General features: G+C 37.6%; 1 protein-coding gene across 1 annotated transcript in view; it reads left to right on the top strand.

Annotated features, from left to right (window-relative positions):
- LRRC34 (leucine rich repeat containing 34) overlaps positions 1-20,207 on the top strand; it is a 31,246-nt gene extending 11,039 nt beyond the window's left edge. The window contains exons 4-12 of the mRNA XM_006861857.1: positions 3,133-3,254; positions 3,355-3,419; positions 5,525-5,608; positions 9,226-9,354; positions 13,821-13,916; positions 17,731-17,885; positions 18,461-18,616; positions 19,202-19,328; positions 19,902-20,207. Coding sequence (XP_006861919.1) covers positions 3,133-3,254; positions 3,355-3,419; positions 5,525-5,608; positions 9,226-9,354; positions 13,821-13,916; positions 17,731-17,885; positions 18,461-18,616; positions 19,202-19,328; positions 19,902-20,105 — 1,138 coding nt within the window. The 3' untranslated portion in view covers positions 20,106-20,207. The remainder of the gene's footprint in view (positions 1-3,132; positions 3,255-3,354; positions 3,420-5,524; positions 5,609-9,225; positions 9,355-13,820; positions 13,917-17,730; positions 17,886-18,460; positions 18,617-19,201; positions 19,329-19,901) is intronic.
- The last annotated feature ends 4,630 nt before the right edge of the window (positions 20,208-24,837 follow it).

Genomic DNA, 24,837 nt, shown 5'->3' with positions numbered 1-24,837 from the left:
AATTATGAGAATTTTAGTTTTCTTTTCACTGAATTATAATCCATACTGAAGACTGTGTTCGTTGATCTTCATCAGCAAGTGCCTCAAGTCTTCACTTTCAGCAAGCAATGTTGTGTCAGTTGAATATCCCAAGTTGTTAATGAACCTTCCTCCAATCCTGATGTAGCATTCTCCTTCATATGGTCCAGAGTTTCTAAATAATTGCTCAGCATACAAATTGAATAAACATAGTGAAAGAATACAATCCTGACACAACACCTTTCCTGATTTTAAACCAGTATCCTTGTTCTGTTTGAAGGACTATGTGCACGTTGTGCAGGAACACAGTAAAGTGTTCTGGAATTCTCATTCTTTACAATGTTATCCATTGTTTGTTATAATCCACGCAATCGAACAAGTGAACATCTTTCTCTGGTTTTCTCTGCTTTCAGCCAAGACCATCTGATGTCAGCAATGATATCCCTCATTGCATGTCCTCTTCTGAATACAGCTTGAATTTTTGGCAGCGACCTGTCAGTATACTGAGGCAACTATTTTTAGTTACATGTGATATTAATGATACTGTTTGATAATGTATGCATTATTAGGGTTACCATTGTTGTTGTTAAATGCTGTGAAGTCAATTCTGACCCATAGTGACCCTGTATAGGGTTTCTAAGGAGCGACTGGTGAGCTTGAACTGCCGACCTTGAGATTCAAATAACTTTGCAGTCTGGTGCATTAACCCACAGCAGCACACCAGGACTCCATATAAGAGTATCCAATTCAATATGGCCAACACCTGTTCATTTCAGCTCATTAATGCCTTAGATATTGATCTTTATGATCTTTATGTGTTCCATTTCATTTTTGACAACTTTCCATTTTTCTAGGTTAATACTTTTTATATTCCGATTATTAATGATGTTTCTTCTCATTTTGAATTGTGACCCATCTGCAAATGCAGATCCCAAAAGCTTTGCCTCCATCTACGCCATTAATGTCCACTCTACTTTGAGGAGGCCACTTTTTCTAGTTGTATTTTGAGTGCCTTCCAACCCGAGGGGCTCATCTTTGCCACTAGATTTTACTGTGTTTTGCTGCTACTCATAAGGTTTTTCAGGGCCTAAACCTTCACAGGTAGACTGCCTATTCCTTATTCCTATTCTGGTTTCAATCTGGAATCTCTGCTCAAAGCTGTCTAACACGGGTGATCCTGTTGGTATTTAAAACACCAGTGGTATAGCTTTCCACATCACAGCAGCATGAAAGCCACCACAGTGTGACAAATGACAGAGGAGTTGGGGTGGTGTGCACCTTAATGATGGCGTAACATAGTGGGAAGAACTATGTGAGATTTGTCCTTCACTCTTCTGAGCTTTCTGAAATTAGATAAAGTATTCAAGACTTCGTTGTATTATATGTAACGTTTTTTCTTTGTGGGAAATTAAATGATCTATATTAAAGTGCTTTGCAAAAGTCTGTAGAATGTTCAATATTGTTTTAAGTTATTTTGTTGTGAGTCTATTGTATTATGGTGTATACCTGATTCCAATAAATTCTGTTCATAATGGTACTATATAAGGGTAAGTCAAAAAGTATTGCCACTACAGTTTCAGTTGGTACCTATGGATGTTTCAGTTCATACATTCTAAACAAAATATATTTAAACAAGTCTGATCAGTGGATGGCTGCAGTTGTTTTCTTAGTAATACATTCATCTTAGTCTTGTTGTTGTTATTGTTAAGTGCTATCAAGACAATTCTGACTCATAGAGACATCCTATATAGGGTTTCTGAGACGTGGCTGGTGGGCTTGAACTGCCAACCTTGTGATTGGCAGTCCCATGCTTATCCTTATACTGTGCTACACCATGACTCCAAGTCTTGTTGTTGATAAGTGCTGTCAAGTTAGTTCTGACTCATAGCAACCCTGTATAAGGTTTTCAAGGAGCAGCTGGTGAGTTTGAACTGCCAACCTTGCAATTCAAAGTGACTTTGCAGTCCAGTTCATTAACTCACAGTACTACACCAAGACTCCTTAGGCTACCTTAAAAAGAAAAGTCCAATCCAAACAGTGACTCCACAGGGGGTCTGCTGGGCTAGTTCAATTCAAGGCAGAGAGGTCAGCTCAGAAGGTTATGATGATTGGGTATTTTGGAGATCCCAAAGGGATTATCTTGATAGATTTTCTTGAAGAACACAGGATTATCATGGGAATTTACTAGGAAAAAAATATAGGAAAATGAGAAAGCTCCACTGGTTTAAAACAAAAAAAAAAAATGAAAACTGTGCCTAGGAATTTGTTTTTATCACAATAATGCACCTGCTCATTCTTCAAGGGTAGCAAAAGCTGTCTCCTACAAGAATTTCATTGGGAAACCTTACCCCATCCACTCTACAGCCTGATCTTGCTCTTCAACCTTCTTTTTGTTCCCCAAACTTCAAGGACATTTAAAAGGAGCACAAGTTGAGTCCCTCCAGGGTGTAAATAGGGAAAAGTTAGACAGATGGAAACACTAGCTGCAGAAGTGGATAGCCCTAGATAGAGGATATATTGAGAAACAATAGCTTTACATTTTGATATTTTTGTTTAGTAAAGATATCGATGGTTTTGTGAATGGTTGTAGCTATGTAGAATAAATATTGGACTGTGTAGTGTAGTGGTTACAAATTGAGATGCTAACCTCAAGGTCAGCAGTTCGAAACTACCAGCGGTTCCATGGGAGAAAGATGAGGCATTCTGCTCCCGTAAAGATTTACAGCCTCAGAAACCCTGTGCAGGGTTACTATGAGTCAGAACTGACTCCATGGCACATAACAACAACAACAACAACAACAAGGTCAGCAGTTCAAATCCACCAACTACTCCTTGGGAGAAAGATGAGACTTTTTGGTCCCTTAAAGATTTACAGTCTTAGAAACCCTATACAGAGTTGCTGGGTCAGAACTGATTCAATAGCACCTAACAACAACAATGATTTTGTAGCAATACTTTTTACTTACCCCATATATACACTGCCATCTGATTGATTCCGACTCATAGCTACCCTCATATAAATGAAGAAAATAACATATTTTTTCTTTACCGAATTTGTTTTCTTTTATTCTTCAAAATATATATATTTAAAATTTTTTTATTTAATTTTAACAGGTTGGGAAGAGGAATCACATTAAAAATTGCTGGTAACAATCGGTTAGTACCAGTAGAAAGAGTAACAGGTGAAGATTTTTGGATTCTTTCCAGAATTTTAAAGAAGACTTCATATATTAATGGTTTGTTTCTTTAAGAATCAATACCTCCTGCTTTTTGTTGACCTGAATTTTAAGTGTTCATGATAAGGAATGTCGGCCTCTCTTCATCTGTGTCTTCCAGGTTTGGATGTTAGATATAACCTCCTAAGAGATGTTGGTGCATACTATGCTGCCAAACTCCTTCAGGTAGTATTTTTCTACCAAATGTTCTTACGTTTCTCCTACTTAGCGTGAAAGCAGTTAGTCTTCTGGCACCCACACAAAACACCAATTTTGCAAAATATCAAGGGTCCTGACTATGTTATGACACTTGAAAGAAAATACTCTGGAAATGTGTCTGTCTGTGTTTGGTCTCAGAAACCTGGTACCTAGAGATCTTAAATCAACCTAGGACACTTTTGCACCAAGGCTACATCAATACATAAACATATATTTTGAATCACTGGCCAAAACTGAAAGTATTTTTGTTTCATTTATATGGCACTTCTATTTGTGTTTAAATGAGAATGGTGACTTTTTGCCATTATTCATAAAATTTTCATGGCTCATTGTTTTCAGAAGTTGATTGCTAAATCCTTCTTCCTAGTCTGCCTTAATCTAGAAGCTCTACTGAAACCTGTCCACCATGGTGACGCTGCTGGTATTTCAAATACTGGTGGCATGGTTTCCAGCATCACAGCAACACACAAACACCCCTAGTTTAACAAATGACAGAACAAGGAGATAGCTATAGTTTAAAATCGGAAAACATATGCATCGGTGTTGTATTCTTTCACCATACTTATTCAGTCTGTATATTGAGCAAAAAAATCTAAGAAGCTGGATTATATAAAGAATGTGGCATCAGGATTAGAGGAAGATTAAATAACAGCTAGCAATATGTAGATTATGTAGATGACACAACCTTTTTTACTGAAAGTGAAGAGAACTTGAAGCATTTACTGATGCAAGTCAAAGACTATATAGTTTTCAGTGTAGATTATACATCAATGTAAAGAAAACAAAAATCCTCACAACTGGAACAATTTTGTTGTTGTTTAATGCCATCAAGTCGATTCCAACCCATAGTGACCCTGTATAGGACTTCCGTGGAGCAGCTGGTGAACTTGAACCGCTGACCTTACAGTTCAAATGACTGCAATCCAGTGCATTAACCCACAGCCCCACACCAGGATGCCGTTCTGACCCATAGCAACCCTGTATAGGGTTTCTGATGAGTGGCTGGTGGGCTTGAACCACCAACCTTGTGATTCAAACCAACTTTGCAGTCTAGCATATTAACCTACAGTGCCACACCAGGATAGGCAATATGATAAAACCAAAAAGAACCAAGCCCATTAACTCTGAGTCGATTCTGACTTACAGAATTTCTAAAGTTGTAAATATTTATGGAGGTGGAGTGCCACATTTTACATCTGTCTTCCACAGAGCGACTGACTGGTGGGTTTGAACCATTAATTTTTCAGTTAGCAGCCTATCGCTTAGCCACTATGCCACCAGGAATCCCAAACATTATGATAAATGGAGAAAATATTGAAGTTGTCAAGGATTTCACTTTACTTAGGTCCACAGAAAACACTCATGGGAGTAGCAGTCAGTAAATCAAATGGTATTTTCCATTAAGCAAAACTACTACAAAAGACCTCTTTAAAACGTAAAAACAAAAATGGTACCTTAATGACTAAGGTGTGATTAACCCAAACCAGAGGCATTTTCAGTCATCTCATATGTATTCAAAAGATGGACAGTAAAAAAGGAAAACTGAAAAAGAATCAACACATTTGAATTGCATTCACAAAGAATATTGAATATGGAGTGCCAGAAGAATAAACACATCTGTCTTGGAGGAAGTACAGCCAAAGCTCCTTGGAAGTCAAATGGCAAGACTTCATCTCACAAATTTTAGACAGACATGTTATCAGGAGGGACCAGTCCTTAAAGAACGCCATCATGCTTAGTACAGTTAAGGGACAGAGAAAAGAGTAAGCTCCTTAACAAAAGGAATGGATTGACACTATGTCTGCAATAGTAGGCTCAAACATAACAGTGATTGTGAGGATATCACAGGATTGGGTAATGTTTCCTTCTGTTGTACGTAGAGTCACTATGAGTTGGAACTGATTCAATGGCACCTAACAACAACAGTTACTTTTGTTACACTTTTAAATTTTTGTTGGTTTTAAAGAACATTTTCTTTGGCGAGAAAAGGCTTTAGTTAAATTAACCCCGAAATATGTATTATTGATAGATTTCCAATAACACATGTGTAATAACTTCTCTCCTTATTCTAGAAACAACTTAATCTCATTTACTTAAACCTTATGTTTAATGATATTGGACCTGATGGTGGAGACTTGATCGCTAAAGCACTATATGTAAGCATTCGTATACCTCCAGCTAGCATTTTGTTTTGGAATTTAAATTCTGATAGCTTAAATCCTATAGAATCAAATGGTAATGTGAACTTACGTTTTCATATTTGTAGGGATGTATTTATTTTTATTGTGGTACCAACATATATTAAAAAATAGCCATTTCAACATTTGTGTACAACAATATTATGTTGTACAACCCTCAGCACTCTTCCATTTCCATTTCCAAATTTTTCCATCACCCTTAACAAAAACTCAGTGGCCCTCTTCCCTCTCTCTCTCACCGCAGGTAACCATAAAGACAAAGGGGTCTCTCTACCTATTCTAGATATTTACCTCTTCTAGATATTTTGTATAAAGGATCTTATGTTATTTGTCCTTTGTAATTGACTTATTTTACTTAACAGATTGTTTTCAAGGTTCATCTTTGTTGTAGCATGTATCAGGACTTCATTTCTCTTTATGGATGAGTAATGCTCTAGGGGTACTGGTGTGATGCTATAGGATAATGCATTGGACTGCAAGGTGAGTTTGAACTGCAAGATCAGCAGTTCAAACCCACCAGTCGCTTCTTGAAAACTCTATACAGAGTTGTTATGAGTCAGAAAGAACTCTAAGGCACTTCACAACAACAATGTTCTATAGTCTGTGTATACCACATTTTGTTTATCCATTCCTCTTTTGATGGGTGTTTATGGTGTTGCTACCTTTTGACTATTGTGAATAGTGCTGGAGGCATGCTGGTATACAAATATCTTTTTGCCTTTCTTTCTGTTCTTTTGGGCATATAGTATGAGTGGAATTGCTGGGTCAAATGGTAATTCTGTTTATTTTTAAGGAGCCTCATATATTAGTCCTAATAGTTTTGTTTTTATAGAGTTGGTAGGCTTTTCTTCATACAAGATTATATCACAGGCAAAGAGATAATTTTCTTCTTTTCCAGTATTAGTAATTTTTCTTTTTCTTGCTTAATTGCTTTGGTTAAGAAGCTCTGGTAGTGTAGTGGTTATGAGTTGGGCTGCTAACCTCAAGGTCAGCAGCTCGAAACTACCAGCCATTCTGCTGGAGAAAAATGAGACTTTCTGCTCTCATAAAGAGCTAAGCCTCAGAAACCCTATACAAGGTCGCTATGAGTCGGAACCGAGTCCACAGGACACAACCACTACCACCAGTTGCTTTGGTTAGAACTTGTAACACAATATTGAATAGAAATGATGAGAGCAGACATCCTTGTTTGTTCCTGATCTTCAGGGGATTTGAATTCATTTAAATATATTTACTCTTATATGTCCTAATATTTATTCTTTAGAGTTATGAAACATCTGGCATCTTTTTGTGTGTGAAAGATTTATCAAAAGAATAGAATAAGAGATATAATTAAACTTTGCAGTTGTGTGAGGATTATATCACTTTAGAAGTCATAAAGGGGAAACTAATCTACAGAACTAATGGTCTACATGAACCATGGCTTTATTGATGCTGGGGCCATTATTGTTGTTGTTGTTGTTTTGTGCCGTGGAGTCAGGAGACCATTATAGTGCCCGGCTATCACTAACAGCCATTCTAATCAGGGACACAACAGGGGGATATTGATGGTGGCCAGAATTGGAAATGTGGCACAGAACTCAAATTCTTTAAAAGTCCAGACTTACTGGACCCGCTGAGCCTATCACCCTGAAATACACCATAAACCTTGAACCAAAAGAGTACCCTCTGAGGGCACACCTTTCAGCTAAAACACTGATTGGCTCATAAAATAAAACTTACCAATGAGTACTATGCATCTTTAGAATGCCATCTATATGAGAATAAATGGTCAACAATTACTCTACAGCAAAGATAAAAGCATAAAGGAACAGGGACACCAGATTACTAGAAACAAAACACCCAGAAGGTAGTTAATGAGAATGTTAATACATTGTGGGAAATGTAATCAGTGTCTCTGAAAAATGTGTGCATTCATTGTTCATTGGGAACCTGACTTAATGTGTTAACTACTGTTCCAGAACCACAATAAAATATTATTTTTTAAAAGTGATATTTTGGGGGGTTGGGGTTGTTGGGGGAAGATTCATTAACAGCCTGTGATATGTAGATGACCAATTCTTTGCTGGAAGTGAAGAAGACTTCAAATCCTTACTGGTGAAGTTCTAAGACTCGAGTCTTTAGTATGAATTGTACCTCAGTGTAAAGAAAACAAAAATTCTCATATTGGAGCAATAAACAACATAATAAACAGAAAAGATTGAAATTTTCAAAGACTTCATTTTGCTTGGATCAACAATTAATGCTTGGGGAAGCATTTGCCTTCAAGAAGTCAAATGATGTACTGCATTAGGCAAATCTGCAGCAAAAGACCTCTTTAAATTGTTCGAGAACAAAGATGTCACTTTGAGGTCTAAGGTCACCTGAGACAAGCCTCATATGAATATGAAAGTTGGTCAGCGAATAAGGAAAACTATAGAAGAATTGATTCATTTGAATAATGTTGTTGGCAAAGAATATTTAAAGTACCGTGGACTGCCAGAAGAACAAATATCTGTCTAGGAAGACATACAGGCTGAATGCTGAATATTCTCATACTTTGGACTTGTTGTCAGAAGGGACCAGGCCCTGGTGAAAAACATCATGCTTGGTAAAGTGGAGGATCAGTGAAAAAGAGGAAGACTCCTACAAGATCAGTTGACATGATACAGTGGCAGCAACAATGGGCTCAAGCAGAACTGCAGTTGTGAAGAAGGTTCAGGCCTGTGCAGTGCTTCATTCTGTTGTGTATAGGGTCACTGTGACTAAGCAACACCTAAGAACAACAGCCCCTTATGGATGCCATGTACTTTATTTAAACTACTGGCAAGCTATTCAATCCCCTTGGTGTGTCACTAACACCTCTCATTTGCATAATAACTCAGTCATTTGGTAAGAATTATAAAGACTATGACTACAAGAGCCATCCATGTCAAGTAATTGACTGTAGCATTCTATCCTATATATGGATATACATATAGCATTTACAGATATGTATATAGAAAAATCCACACCATACCTCTCTCTGCATGCGGGCATACTCCCATATGATCTCCCACATCCCTTTAGCATATATGTCTACCTTTGTATCCATTCACAAATAATTGTTTCTTACTACTATTATTGCAGGAATTTGCAGTATAGAATTTACTATAATTTCCCTGTAAAAAAACAGAAACAAAAATGATACATGGGGACTGGAAAGTGATTTTTCTTCGTGAGTATGAACTCTCCTTCGAGGAGAATGAAATGTCTTGGAACTAGACAGAAGTGATAGTTGTACAGTATTAGATGGTAGACTCTACTGAATGATACTCTTTGAAATGGCTGATTTTGTTATCTGAGTTTTACAATAAAAAACTGATCATTTTCTTATAAGGTAAATTTGCAGATTTTCTAATGAAAGGAAAGTTCATTAAAATTTGTTTCATTTGCTAGGCATTGCTTGGACATCCGTTTCCTGAACTTTCTTGCTATTCAACTAGCTTTTTATTTATTATGGGAAATTGAATGTTAACTTTGAAGGAACATAGCCTTTAACTCAGATGTGAATTGAAATCTTAACTATATCCAATTTTAATTCTTTTCCTTTTCAGAAGAACACAACTCTGAAATACCTCAGAATGACTGGAAATAAGATTGAAAATAAAGGTGGAATGTTTTTTGCTGCAATGCTCCAAATTAATTCCTCCTTAGAGAAATTAGATCTGGGAGATTGTGACCTGGTAAGTAATTTGGTTATGAGCTAAGGGATGCTATTTTCCCAGGAAACCAGACTAGCACAGAATTGTTCAAGAGGTCCCGAGTCTAAAGAATGATCTTGCCCCTAATGTCTGATGGACTAGAGTTCTGGTCTGATGCTGTAGTATAAGTCCTGGACCACAAAGTTGGTTTGAACTGTTAGATCAGTGGTTCAAATCCATTAGGCGTTCCTTGGAAACTGTATACAGGGTTGCTATGAGTGGAAATCGACTTGAAGGCACTAAATAAACAATGTCTTAACATCAGAGAAAGTGGGGTTTTTTTTGTTGTTGTTTCCCCTAAAAATAATAGTACTAACAGTTTATAAAATCAGATTTTAGTAAATAATACCATAGAAAAATAATGTGTTTAGACTCACTGAAGGATCACCACTGAACTGTGAACCACAAGGTTGGCAGTTCAAACCCACCAGCTGCTCCTTGGAAACCCTATACAGGGTCACTATGAGTCAGAACCAACTTGACAGCACTCAACAACAGCAACATAATAAAAATATTCCTAAAGCTATCACCAGGAGCTCAGTGGCTTCATAAGATAAGCACCAGACTGCAAACCACAAGGTCAGTGGTTTAAGCCCACCAACTGCTCTATGAAAGAAAGATGAGCTAGTCTGCTCCCGTAAGAGATTTACAGCCTCAGAAACACTATACAGGGGGGATATGAGTCGGAATCGACTCGGTATTTAACGGCAACAACAAACTTCCATCCAGACCTATATATGATTTATGAAGAAATAGATCATGCTCATTTTTATTAAACAAATACTTCATTAGTTAATACACATTCTTTAATTTTTAAAAAATTTTGCAGTGAGTAGTTATGTATAACTACTGGACCACAAGTTTGGTTTGAACCACAAGGTTGGCAAGGCTGCAAGGCCGTTCCTCGGAAGCCTTATAGGGGTTGCTACCAGCTGCTCCTTGGAAACCCTGTAGAGGCTTGTTATGAGCCAGACAGACTCGATGGCAGTTAATAACTACAGCAGTTATACATATTGCAGCATAAAACCCTAAAATGATGGTTTGCCAAAAAAAGTGCTCTGGGGAGATTCATCTGGTCTGATAATGAGGAATGTGTTTTTTTGCATGTCTTCAGATTCGACTTTCAAACAGGCTTTCAAATCTTCAAACCACTTTGGGGTATCTATTGTACAGACTGATTTCATAACCTGCAAAACCACTGGGACAAAAAAATAGTAAGCTGAGCCAGGTGGCTTTTTGAGGTAACAGGTGCTGAAGGAAACCTAATTTTAAAGGAGCTGGGGTAGCCAGTGCGTGATGAAAGCATTAAATGGATTCAGTATTTATGGCCTACATGTGCCAGGCACTGTGCTCATCACTCAGGGTACAACAGTGAGCTACTATGATCTTTGCCCTTAAGGAGGTCATATGCTAGTTGGGAGAATGTTAGTAAACAAATAAATAGAAAAATGTGCTATGAAAATGGCAGACAGGGTATTTTAATACTGGAGAAGAGGAACCTCCTAAGATAGGATGGTTGCTAAAGACCTCTCCCCAGATCACCAAATCCACTGCCATCAAGTTGACTCTGACTCATTGAGCTCCTAGACAGAATAGAAATACACCCCTAGGGTTCCCAAGGGAGCTCTAGTAGCACTGTAGGATGAGCACTGGACTGCTAGCCATAAGGTTGACAGTTCAAACCCACTAGCCACCCTGCAGGAAAAAGATGAGACTTTTCTGCTTCTGTAAATATTTACAGTCTTAGAGATCATATACAGGGTTATTATGACAGTGGGTTGTTTTAATTGGGTTTCCAAGACTGTAACCTTTGCGAAAGCAGACTGCCACATCTTTCTTGTATGGAGTGACTTGTGGGTTCAAACCTTCAATTTGTTGGTTAGCAACTGAACACCGAATGCAGCTTTAACCACTGTGCCATTAGGGTTCCATGAGGACCTTTCTAAGGGATTAATATTAATGAAGAATGAAAAGAAACTGCTATGGAGCATTCTAGGCAAGGACTCTAGCACACATAGACTCTAAGCTGGTACATGAATAATAAAACTAATTGAAAGCAAGGAAGAGCCTGACAGGTTTTATGAGTAAGAACCAAAAGGCCAATGTGGCTGAACACAGGGAGTAAAGAGTAGTTTGAAGTGAAGGCAGTGTTCTTAAGTGCTGTCAAGTCAGTGGTTAATAGTCCAGGGCTTGTCCTACAGTGCCACACCAGGACTTCTGAAGTGAAGGTAGAGAGGTTCAAAGAGACCAGCTTAGGTAAGGTCACATGGGTTGGAGAATAGGAGAGAGGATTATGTTATAAGCAGGGCTTTGAACTCATTTAAACCAGTTTAGGCATGGCCAATGGAGCAAAATCAGAACAGACCCCAATTTTTTAAGTAATGTCTGCTATACCCAATTTTTAAAATTTTGTAATTTGGGTTAAGCAGAACAAGAATCAGGATGGGAAACATTATGGGTCAGAGCTGTCCTGGAATGGGAGACTTGGAAGAAGTGTAGGAGCTTTGTCAGGAGCTTGGTGCAGAGACTAGATGACTGGAAGGACTGTGGAGAGTGGCGCACAGTCAAGTGGTACAATAGGCTGCCATATTTGAATGGGGCACCATTGTTTCCTACTGTGCTCATCAAGATGTATGGTTGCTATGTATCGTGCACACTGAAAGTTTTCTAAGAGGGAGACTGTTTCTAGCAGGGTGTAGACCCATAATTATCTGTTAAGGTTATCGTTCCAGTTGACCCACATTTTACAAATTTGGGTTCGTTCTGAAGACTGAACTTGGAAGAACAGGTTTGAAACCCTGGTTGTAAATGCAATGGGGAACCTTGGAAAGGCTTTATTTAAGTTGTAGGGTGCCATGATTTTATTGATGTTTTCAAAGGATCACTGATTCCGCAGTGAGAAGTTAGAGTGTGGCAAGAGGAAGCCAACTGAGCACTTAGCAAGTTACTACAGCTTTCTAAGTGAGACATGGTAAATGACCACATGGGGTGGCCCCAAAAATGGAGAGGAGCTTACTAATTTGAGGTCTTTTTTGGAGGTGGTGTCAATAGGTGTTGAGGTCATCAATAAAAATAATGATTCACATAGCATCACTATATATAGATAGAGCAATCTTTACTTACATGTAACAAGCAGAGTAAGATCAGCTTCAGTAGTGGTGGGCACCATGGCCTATGACCCATGGCCACGGGGTGGGATATGTGTATCCCTCTCGTGCTGCAGGCAAAGGACCCTGTCTTCTTCCTGCCAACAGATCAAGCAGTGGGGTTGGCCAAGTGCCATATGATGCACACACATATACAGAACAAAAAAATATATATTGCGTCATAACAGAGAAGTATCTCTAAATAAGGCAGAGAGTCGAGTACAAACTGAGCTGTCCCCTTGTAAGAAGTTTGTAGTCTGAAGCAACCTAGAGTTGGAGAGTGAGTCGCTCCAGGGCTGTTCTCCCATTAGGTGAAATCTATAAGGCTATACAAGTCCTGGTGTGATGCTGTAGGATAAGCGCTAGACTCTAACCACAAAGTCATTGGTCCAAATCCACCAGCCTCTCTTCGGAAACCCTATAAGGGTTGCTATGAGTCTGAACCAACTTGAAGTCACTTGATAACAACAAAAGGCTGAATGGGAAGGCAGGAGGAAAGGTGAGGTGAGGGGAGATCAAACAGCTGGATGTGTGTGGTAGTGTCCATCGTGGAGGCAGGGAGGAGTCGAGCCTTCCAAGAAGGTAGGGAGGGAGACCCATAGGAGCTGTGAAAAATGTGACCAGCAATCCTTCCCTGTCTCTTTCACATGCATGCACACACACTTGGAAGTACTAGTAAAAAATAAAATTCCTTATACAAAGGAATGTGTTATAAGCAGCATGAACACCTTGCTGATATTCACATGTGTGTCTGTGTAGCTGAGATTTGCATCCCTGGGTATCACATAGAACTTTCAGGTGGTGGTGGTATACATGGAGTCAGTTCCCAATCATAGCCATCCTGCATAGGGTTTCCGGGGCTGTACATCTTCACGGGAGCAGAAAGCCTCATCTTTCTCCTGTAGAACCACTATGCTAACAGAACTCCTTGAACTTTGAGGACTTGGGAGCAAACCCAGAGGCAAAACAACCTAGGGACAGTGGTTGCTGAAACCTAAAGAAACTCCCCATGCTTGTCACAGATTTTAGGCCCAGGAAAAAAGAACTGAATTTCATCAGCCTTCCATTGAAAGAGTGTAATAAAATGGATATAGTTTTATTAGCCCCAAGACAACTAAAATACTTTTTTGTTCTTGTTAAGTGCCGTCGAATTGATTCTAACCCATAATGCCCCCGTATAGGCTTTCTGAGGAGTGGCTGGTGGGCTTGAACCATTGGCCTTGCAGTTCAAACCGACCTTGCAATATAGCACATTAACTTCCAGGCTTTGTCAGTTTACTTAATATATTTACCTGTTTTTAGGGTATGCAAAGTGTGATAGCATTTGCTACAGTGCTGACTCAAAACCAAGCAATTAAGGGAATAAACCTAAACCGTCCTATACTGTATGGCGAACAGGTATGTTTTCAAAATGATAGCAGTCAGTATAGTAACATGTGAATAAAATTAAGGCACTGAAAGTTATTTCAAGGTTCATGAATGTACTGTCTTTTTAAACTATATTTACTGTATCTTGTAAACAACTATTCACAAAGAAAATTTTATTTATAGGATATTATATGAATTCTTAGTAAGACTAACAACTGTGATTTTAGATGTTGCTATAATTTAAGTAGTGAATATATCACATTTTCTTGCAAACAAGTTCTTGAGTGAGTCAATCTGTGAGGGACAATGTATTACACTGAAAGTATAAATCGTAAATGTTGTACAGGATAGGCTTTAGAAGAGCCCAGTGTGAACTGTTTTATGGTCCGTTTTGTGTTTTGTTACATTACCTGATATGATTGAACCATTGCATCTATGAAATTATCATTGAAATGTGCATGAATAACAGGGTGGTAAGTCTGGACTGATCCTATAGTTAAGCTGCATGTTGAAGATAGAATGATGAATGAAAACACAGTTTCTTCTTTCAAGGCTTCTCCCTTAAAATTAGCATCCTTAAGGTTTCTTTCTTTTGCCATTAGTAATGAAAAGTTCTAGAATAAGAACTCAATTTATTGTTGGTCTGAACAAAAGCATTGAAGCATACAAGGGGGCTTTAAAAGTTTGTGGGAAAACTCCATTTTCTTTTTGAAGCTCCCCAATATTCAAAACATTTTTATAGTCTTTAAATTATGTCACTGTTACCCATCAGTAAATCAGAATTAACCATATTTTTAAGGTAGTATTTTTCCAACTTGAAAGTACGTTTTCCTTTTTTTCCTACATAGACCTCTTCCTTTAGATTATCTCTGCACTTTTCTGTATCAAAATTTTTGTAATCGTATGTCATGTTAATTATTTCATGTACGTAATTCTAATCTGTTCAACAAAACACCCAGCATTCACACTGCAGAATAATGCATTGGACCATAAGGTCAGCTTGAACTGCAGCAGGGTTGGCAGTTCAAATCCATGAGCTAATCCTCAGAAACCGTATGAGTCAGAACCGATTTGATGGCACTTAACAACAACAAACCCAGAATACAGGAACCCTGGTGGAACAGTGTGGTTAAACATTTTTGTCTCCTAACTTAATGGTCAGTGGTTCAAATCCACCAGCTGCTTCATAAGAAAAAGATGTGGTGATCTTATCCCATAAAGATTATAACCAAGGATCACTGTGAGTTGGAATGGATTTGATGGCACTCAACAACACCACAAGATGATTCCTCAGCATACTTCGTTGTTCGTTGTTGTTGTTGTTAAGTGCCGTCGAGTCGATTCCGACCCAGTTCAAAGTAGGTACCAGTGAATTGTTTTGTCATGATTCATTTACTTCGTAAATACGTGAGTGTAAGTCACGTGGTAGGTGCTGCGGACACAAACTCAAATAAAGCACAGGGTCGTTGTTGTTAAGGAACTTTTGGTCTTCATGGAGACATCAGCAAGTAAAATTAGGAGTCTAAAGAGTAATCTGCTCAGGGTCCCATGGGAGCATGAAGAAGGGCCTCAAAATCAAAGCAGAGGGAGGTCGTGACAGGGAAATTTGTCAGATGGAAGACATGAGAGGAGATTTAAAGCGAATTTCAACTTTTTGGATTAACTACCTGAGGAAACAAGTATGTTAAAATATATGAAATCACTCACGTTAGAAACAGAGTTCCTCTTTTAAACATGTTGATGGTGTCATCATTTCCAAATCCCTCTGAGAGTAGTTATGAAAAGCAAGTCCGACCCCTCTCAGCCTGGTGCTTCTCTGAAGCCAACCCAGCAGTAGTCTGCTTTCTGTTCAGAGGCAGCACCACCCTCTGCCCCAAAAGAGAACTATTTTCCTCTTAAATGGCTGTTGAGTAGAATTCTCATATGTTCCCCATACTTTGCTGTTCCCAGAGATAAGCCTACAATCTACTGCATTTAAGGGTTTTACTGTTTATCGGTCTGAGGAATAAGGGATGATGAGACAGAAAGCTCTAAGATGTTGGATCTCATCCTTGGGTGTTCATTGACATTATCTTAGGGAGCTTGGAAAAACACCCCAAATCAGAAAGTGGGAGCTAAAACCCTTGACTGTGTTTAACATTAGTTCCATTAGTACAGATAGTACTATGTGTGACCTCATCCCTCCCCTAATAAGGATAATTTCTCTTTCAAGCTTCTTGGCCCAAAACCACAATCCCAGTATAAATACAAATATTGAATATGTACTCTGTGCTGGTCACTAGTTAGGATAATACTGAGACCACACCACGCCCCCCCCAAGTGGTCAGTTTGCATTTCTTTATGATCCCAGACTAAACAACATCCCTTTGGACATACCTTTTCAATGTCAAAGTAATAATTTAAACAAATCATATACAGAATTATTATCAAAAATTGAACAGCAATTTGTTTGCATTTTTCTATAGAACAGATTTATGTTGAACCAGGTACATTTTGTTAACTTATTTCTCTGAGGGAGCATAATTTCACCTTTCATACAGAAAAGGAAACTGAGACACAGTTTAATTCAATAATTTGCCCCAAGTCCTATAGCTTGGGGCGGTTGTTAAATGCCATGGAGTTGGTGCAGACTCACAGTGACCCTTTATAGGGTTTCCAAGGAGCAGTCCAGTGCTGGCCATACCACGCCACACGAGGTGTGAAGTTTCAGGAGCAGTTCACCAGGCTTTTCTTTCAAGGCTTATCTGAATGGATTCAGATTGTCAGCCTGTCAGCTAGCAGCTGAATGCTTACCCATTTGTACCACCCAGGGACTCCATTTACAGGTATAGGGACTAGGATTTCAACATGTATTTTGTGGGGGACACATAACAAGGCAGTTACATACTTTTTGCCTGGAAGTACGCAGATTTAAGGAATTAAACAAAAAAAAAAGTCTTCCAGTGACCAGAAATGAAGACTAAAACATTTAATAAACATGTAGAATGATTATTAAAAGGAGGAATCAGCTATAGGATAATGAATGTATTAAATATCAAGATTGGGAGATTTGTTTTGTCTGAAACATATGCAGGGTGCAAGAAAGGTTTCAAGATTCTTGAGAAGCCAGCTATAGGGGAGCTGCTGAAATGGTCCATGAAAGCAGCCCTGATGGCACAGTGGTTAAGGCACTTGGCTAGTCACTGAAGTCAGTGATTTGAAGGAAAGGTGTGGCACTCTGCTTCCATAACAATTAGTCTTAGTCAAGATCAAAAGGGCAGTACTGACCCAAGGACAAAGTGCAGAAGGACTTGGAGAGGAGGATGGAAACAAGAAACACAGGGAGGAAGTAGGGTGAGGGATGTTCCACTGAGGGGATTGTACCCTTGAGATGAAATGTATGGTGTATGTAACACTAATAATATGACCTATAAACCTTCATTCAAATCACAATAAAACGTTTTTAAACAGTTACGTATTAACTAGTTATTGTATTTTACAAGTGTATTTTACAAGTTTCTGGTGTGGCGTTGTGGGTTAATGCGCCAGACTGCAAAGTCATTTGAAATGCAAGGTCGGTGGTTCAAGCTTACCAGCTGCTCCTCAGAAACCTTACACAGGGTCCCTATGGGTCAGAACCGACTTGACGGCACTTAACAACAACCACCTGTTTCTGAGTAGGTAAAAACTAGCCTTTGTAGCAGAAGTGTTTAACAAGGGGCAAAACAAATGCAAACTTTAAATGAATACTCTTAACCAATAAATCTTTTTAAAAAGCTATTTAGATCACTTTAGTCCATCTGTTTGGGATGAACATGTACTGTCTTAACGTTATATTTTAGAAACATGATTTTATTAATTTTAGGAAGAGTCCACAGTCCATATAAGCCACATGTTGAAAGAAAATCACTGCCTTGTTGAACTACACATGTGTAAGCATGATATGAAAAATAGTGGCTTTAAACAGTTATGTGATGCACTTTACCTGAATAACAACCTACGCTACCTTGATGTCAGCTGGTAAGTGATAATTTACACATTAACAATCTGAAAAGCAAGTCATAGGAATAATTATGTAAATATTCCTATTTGTTATGTATTGTCAAATCAATTCTGACTCATAGGTTTCCAAGGAATGGCTGACAAGTTTGAACTGCCAAACTTATGGTTAGCAGTCCAGTGCTTACTGGATACTTTATTATATGCTGTAATTCCAATTATTAGGAATTACAATTATTGTGAATCTTTTATCATAATCCTTAATTTTTATTAATTTAACTTGTGCTGATATATCTTCTAATAACTTCAATGAGCAATTTGTCATGTAAACCAGTATAGAAGCAATTCATGATAAATTTCATTAACTTTCTTGTAACTGAATGATTAAAATAAGCCTTTACTAAAATAGAAAGTACTTTTTATTATATAACAGCTTTAAAGCATTTTACCTATATTAATAAAAAAATAATACTTCATATATTCACATATAGCTTCATACATTCACATATATTCTAACTTGGCAGTGTCATTAATATTTTTACTTTATACATTATTGTTGTTAAATGCCATAATTTAAATATTTTTTTCTTTCCCAGCAATAGAATAACTCGTGATGGAATGGTGTTTTTGGCTGGTGTTCTGAAAAGCAATACTACCCTGGAAGTAATAGATCTTTCTTTTAACAGAATAGAAAATGCAGGCGCAAACTATCTCAGTGAAACTCTTGCTTCACACAACAGAAGTCTTAAAGCGTTAGTATGGGTTTACATTGAAACAAAATCACAGAAATTTAGATTTTTGAAATAAAGCCCTTCATTCTTAAGATCATGATAAAGAATGAAAATTCTATTTCTAGACTACCACAGTATACATGTTACAGTAACAGTTCAGTTTTTTTTCAAAACATATCTTCAAAAAATACATTTGATTCTAGCTGTGACTGCTTCTTAAAAGTAATGAATAAATTCTCATTGCTTGTATAATTTATCTGAGTTTCAGCAGAAAAACCATAAACATTCTATAGGATCAAGACTTAGAAATAAGAATAAATTGAAAATGCTGGATGGCTTTATCCTAAAAATTTTATCTGTAATCCACCCAACCATTCACTGAATAATTAAATCCGAATATTTTCAGAATGTGTAGGTAGCTGCTTGGTTAGGTACTTAACATTTCTTGGGCTTTAGAGATTATATAGTCCATAGTTTACCATGTTGTTAAAATGTATTATGGAATAATATTAAGTACACAATCATTTACTTATAATAGAAGTTGTTGACTTAGACACTCTTTGTGGTACTGTTGGTTTTCAGAGTTCCTACTCCGTCTTTCCATAGGTTATCAGTAGTTAGTAACAACATAGAAGGAGAAGGACTTGTTGCACTTTCACAATCAATGAAAACAAATACCACACTTTCTAATATCTACATTTGGGGGAACAAATTTGATGAAGCTACATGTGTGGTAAGTTCGTCTCTGATTCTCTCTGTAACATCAGACTTTTATAGCTTACAAAAATGTCTTAACGTAATTATAAAGCATATTGAGACACTGCAGTAGTGATCATTTGATACTTAAGACCTAAAAATTAGCTACTAGAAAGCTTTGTGGTTGAAATAGCAAAATGATCAGATATCCACGTGGGAATTTAAAATTCTATGGAACCTGGTAATCCTTCTGTCCATGAAACTGGTAATCCATGGCTAATACATGATTTAGAAGTTTTGAAGTTAAATGAATTTAAAAACCTACCCATGATTCCTGGAAAATATTCAAACTTGGCAGTGTCGTTCATAATTTTACTTTATACATCATTGTGGGTAAATGCCATAAAGTCAGTCAGACTCATAGCAACCCTGTATGGGGTTGTGAATATTTAAATTTTGTTAAGTGCTGCTCCAGCTAAGTTAGGTTCCAACTCAGAGACCAGGTATAACGTTTCTGAGGAACAGCTGGTAGGTTTGAATCCTATAACCACACCAGGACTCCTCTGAGTAAACAATTTTCTTAGCAACGTGTTGTTTTTCTTAACCCTAGGCATATGCAGACCTAATTCAAATGAGCCGTTTAAAACCAGACAATACAGATGTAGAGCCATATGTGGTGGATGGACATGTTTATCTGGCTGAAGTCTCCAATGGCCTCAAAAAGCATTACTATTGGACACCCACTTACGGAGATGTTGATGATCACTTATCTAATGCAGGGTTTGCCCTTGTACCAGTAGGTCAACATCTATGAAAAACAAATTTTAAAATAATTTTCATGTACTTACAACTTTCACAGAGCTTAATGCTTTATTGCTATTAAATTTATTCTTTTCATAAATCAGAACATGTTACTGTGGTGCTGTAGGATAAGCACTCGACCACCAGGTCGGTTTGAACTGCAGTTCAAACTCACCAGCTGCTTCCTGGAAACCCCATACAGGGTCTTTATGAGTCAGAACCAACTGGACATCACTTAACAACTTGTATCAAATGTGACTATACTGAACTTTGTATAAAATTGTTCACTGTGAAAAACTTCAATTTGATGGTTTAGACTAAAAATTTAATCTAGAGAGACTAATTTCACTTTTAAATGAAAACAACCAAGTAGTAAAATAGCATGCAAGCAGTCTAGGTATCTTAAGTAAAAATTGTTAGGAAGTTTCAGGTGGCAAAGTCCTAGTAAATTTCAAAGTTCAGAAAATAGCCTATAAATCCTATGTAGACATTACGTATAGGTGTTAAGAGATTCACAAAGTATTGCTCCTAGGGTTTCAGTTCATAGAAGAAAGCATGGCTGTATTCCAAACAAAATGTGTTTAAACATGTATCTGTGATCAGTGGATGGCTGCAGACAAATTCTATGAATAATGCACTTGTCTTAGTCTTGCTAGGGTACCTTCAAGAAAAACCATCCAATCAAAACTGTGGCTTCTACAGGAATCAGCTGGACCAGTTCAATTCACAGTAGAAAGGTCAACTGGGAAGGTTAAAGAGACTTTTTTGGGATTGCAAAGGGGTAATCTTGATAGAATTTCTCTAATGACATAGGTGGCTTACAAAGTTTCAGGAAAACTGAAAACTACACAGTGAGTAAAGACCAAGAAAGTTGCACGGAGGAACTTACGACAGTGCACCTACTCTTTCTTAGAGGTAGCAAGCAAAGGCTGTCCCAGAAAATTTCACTGAGAAATCTTAACCACCCACTTTATAGCCCTGATCTTGTCCCTTCAGACTTCTTTTTGTTCCCCAAACTCAACATTTAAAAGGAAGTTTGAGCCTCTTGAGGATGCCCAAATGCCATTTAACATGGTATAAACTGAAGAGTGCAGCATTCTTCAGGGGAAGGGTTACAGAGATGGAAACACCACCTTTCAGGAATTTGCAGACCTGGATGAGACTATTTTGAGAAACAGTGGCTTCACATTTTGATATTTTTGTTTAGTAAAGGTTGCTGATTTTGTAACAATACTGTTTGATTTACCCTTGTATATTGAAAACACCTGTAGGATGAATGTCTGATTCTGTAGGTCTAAAGCAGGTGGGGTCGGAGCATCATCATTTTTAAAAAACATTTTTGATGTGCAAAAAAATGAATATTGTCTTTATATAAGTATATTTCAATTACTCTCATTTGCCCAGTTATATAATTGAAATATACAGAAAAGTGGCATTAAATTACTTTGCAATGAAACTGATAAATCTTTACTTTGAAAAAATTAACCAATATTCTAAAATGTTGATAAAAATCATCTTGTGAAAACAGGAAAAATTATATATAACCTAATATTTTTTAAGTCTTACATCAAACAATACAGTAATAATCTAACTCAAAAATTAAATTCATCTAGAAAATTATCCACTTCTCTTTAAGGTCTTCAACAATCTAAAGAGAGACTTTAACCTACTTTCTAAACACTGCAACGTAATACATGTGGTGAGTGAAAGGTTAACTTACAATGTTCATTATGAGCTTTAGAACGCCGTTGTTATTGTGTACCACTGAAATAATTCCAGCTTCTAACAATCCTATAGGACTGAGTACAACTGTCTAGTAGCATTTTCCAAGCTGAAAATATCACAAAAGCAGATCACCAGGTCTTTTCTTCCCACAGAGCAGCTGATCGTTCAGTTAGCAGCCAAACCCATAACCACTGTGCCACCAGGGTTCTTAGAATAATCTCAGGTACAACTAAATTCTATGTGGTGTGGTGGTGGTTGTGTTCCGTGGAGTGATGGTGACCCTGTATTGGACTTCCAAGTCTGTAAATATTTGCAGCAGCAAAAAGCCTCATCTTTCTCCCATGGAAAAGCTAGTTGTTTTAAACTGCTGACCTTGTGGTTAGCAGCCCTACTTGCTACATTGTCAGTGCTCCTTAAACTATATTTTATGGTAGCATAGCATTATGAGATGAATGATAGAGGATACTCAAGATTTCAAGCTTCCATTACATGTCATTCTGGAATGTTGTTAAGTACCGTCAAGTTGGTTCCAACTCATAGTGACCCTGCATAGGGTTTCCGAGGCTGCAAATCTTTACGGAGCAGAAAGCAGATGATACTGACAACTCATGCCAATTTAAAATAAAATTATTTTAGTTAAGAAACAAATAATGTGCCCCCTCTAAGACTGAAACTCAAAGGGAACACATGAGCAGGCATGTAAGCTTGCTGGTGACCACACTGGTCTACTGGTGAGTGGAAGAGGGGGAAAGGCAGCAATGAAGAAATGGGCTGAGTTCAACCACGGTCCATTGATTCCTGTTGACTTGGAGATGAGAGAGAGAAGAGGAAGGGCTGGTTGGCCCAATGTGTGGTGAGACCTGGGGACACCTGAACCCATGGACAAGGACATAGCCACAGAGGGCTAGAGCTGAGAGTGAAGCATCCATCTGATCTGAAGTGAGGGGAGATGCACAAGAATAGCCAGACTTGCAGATTAGTACCCATTTGACGTAGCCTTAATAATCAGAACTGGACTAGAGGGAGATTAAAAAAAAAATTGGGGGGGGATAAAGGAAACAAGGGTAAACTGCTACAATTTGGTGAACCTAATACTCATGGCAGTAGTAACTCTAAATACCAACAGAAAGGAAAGGAGTCTTCACATAAAGTATCAATGCTATTCCCTCTGTGTATATGGTAGATAGGGACGGGCAACTTAGACAGTGGCTACCTAAAATGAGGGGGTGATAAAGGCATGAAGTGACTGACTTACAAAGTTTCAACAGGGAGTTTAGTTTAAGTGTGGGGGAAGAAAGAGTTCCCACTGAATAGTTTTCATCTCGTCTAGATGGGTCTGGTTAAGAGAGATGGGGATAAGATTCTTATGATTCAATAGTAATTATTATCATGACTAATTGTGACTGTCACAATTATAAACAAAGTTTTATAACAAAAATGAGGGAGCAAAAAATAATAATAAATACAAAATGGTGGAGTAGTTAATCTTACAGTCCAGAAACAGAGGACCCTAGGATCATCAAGGGAGAAGAGCACAAGCAGAATACGAGATCTATCCAGAGAAGCAGCGATGCCAGAGATGGAGGTAGAGATGGGGACATGGAGATGGGGAGCAGCTGAGGACTCTAGATTCATGGGAAGAGGGACTAAGAGCTGGTGGCCAGGAGGCAGACTTGCAGAATGTGCCCTTTCGTGGTGTAAATTATTATATATGCCTGAGTATTTTTTTAAAAAAAGAGCTAAAGTGAAGAGAGAAATAATGTTAAATGAGGGAACATGAGGGGATTGGAATCATTATGATAAAACAAGTTGTATGATTTGTTGAAGGTAAAACTGATGATCTGTCCCATAAATTTTCACTTAATCCACAATAAAAACTGAAAGAAAAAAAAAAAAAAAGAAGCAAATAATGTGAAGAGAAGCCTAGTAAACCAGCTCTAGTCACTCCAGTGATACCAGGTAATAACGATAAATTTGAAGGCTAACGTATACAAGGACTTCTGGTGTGCCACTGTAGTATCAGCACTGGACTACGAGCTATGAGGTCAGTTCAAACCTACCAGCTGCTCCTTGGAAAACTTACACAGGGTCACTATGAACCAGGGCTGACTAGACGGCACTTAACAACAACCACCTATACCAAGGGAAAATGCTAAATTATTACTGTGTTAGAGCAAATTCGGTGACTATTCTCAAAAGAATTATGACATCAACTGCAGTTTTTAAAAATAAAGTTCGTTAATTAGATGCTTCAATTAGTGATGGTTAAAATGAAACATAACTTCTCCATTTCAGTACATTTCTTAAAGAGGAAGTAGTCTTTCAATGGTTCTTTCATTTCTCCCCATCAACAAACTCCTAATGAATTTAAGCCAGAATAGATTAGTTGAACATTTAATAACTTACAAACTTTATTTCAACCCAATATATAGGGTTAATAAACCTGTATAATTAAATTCCTTAGATAAATAATTGAATACAAAGTTTGATGTGTAGTATACAAAGGCAGTATTTAAAACTCATTCCATTTTAAGTCAGTTCCACTGTGGCAATTGTGAAAATGCTAAATGTACTATGAAATGGTAAAAATCCCTTCAATTTACAAGGAACTGTTTCTGAGACTAGAGATCCCAACTAGAGAAAATTACAATTTAAGAAATTAATGCCAATAGAAAACACATTAATTTTATTACAGATGTAATAAACCAGAAAGTAAGCCACAACTAATGCATGGCAGAGATGATGTAGCCAAGGTATTTGATTATGAATTAATACAGGGGAGAAGTGGATAGGGTGGTAAGTGGCAGGATAATATGGAATTTTCTATAATCCCAAAGGAAAACAGAAAGGGACCACTGTGAAACCACAATAATCAAATGTAGTTTAATTTATAAAATTTTAAATTCCAAATCTTATAGAAAACTCAGATATAAATTGGTCTTCTGATAGTCCAAACTGTTTATTATTGAAGCTAGCTTTTTATTCTTTATGTAGTATAATGTATCAAATTCAGAAAGTGA

The sequence above is a fragment of the Chrysochloris asiatica genome, unplaced genomic scaffold, assembly GCF_000296735.1.
Source record: "Chrysochloris asiatica unplaced genomic scaffold, ChrAsi1.0 scaffold00043, whole genome shotgun sequence".
Lineage (NCBI taxonomy): Eukaryota > Metazoa > Chordata > Mammalia > Afrosoricida > Chrysochloridae > Chrysochloris > Chrysochloris asiatica.
This window is presented reverse-complemented; position numbering and strand designations above follow the sequence as displayed.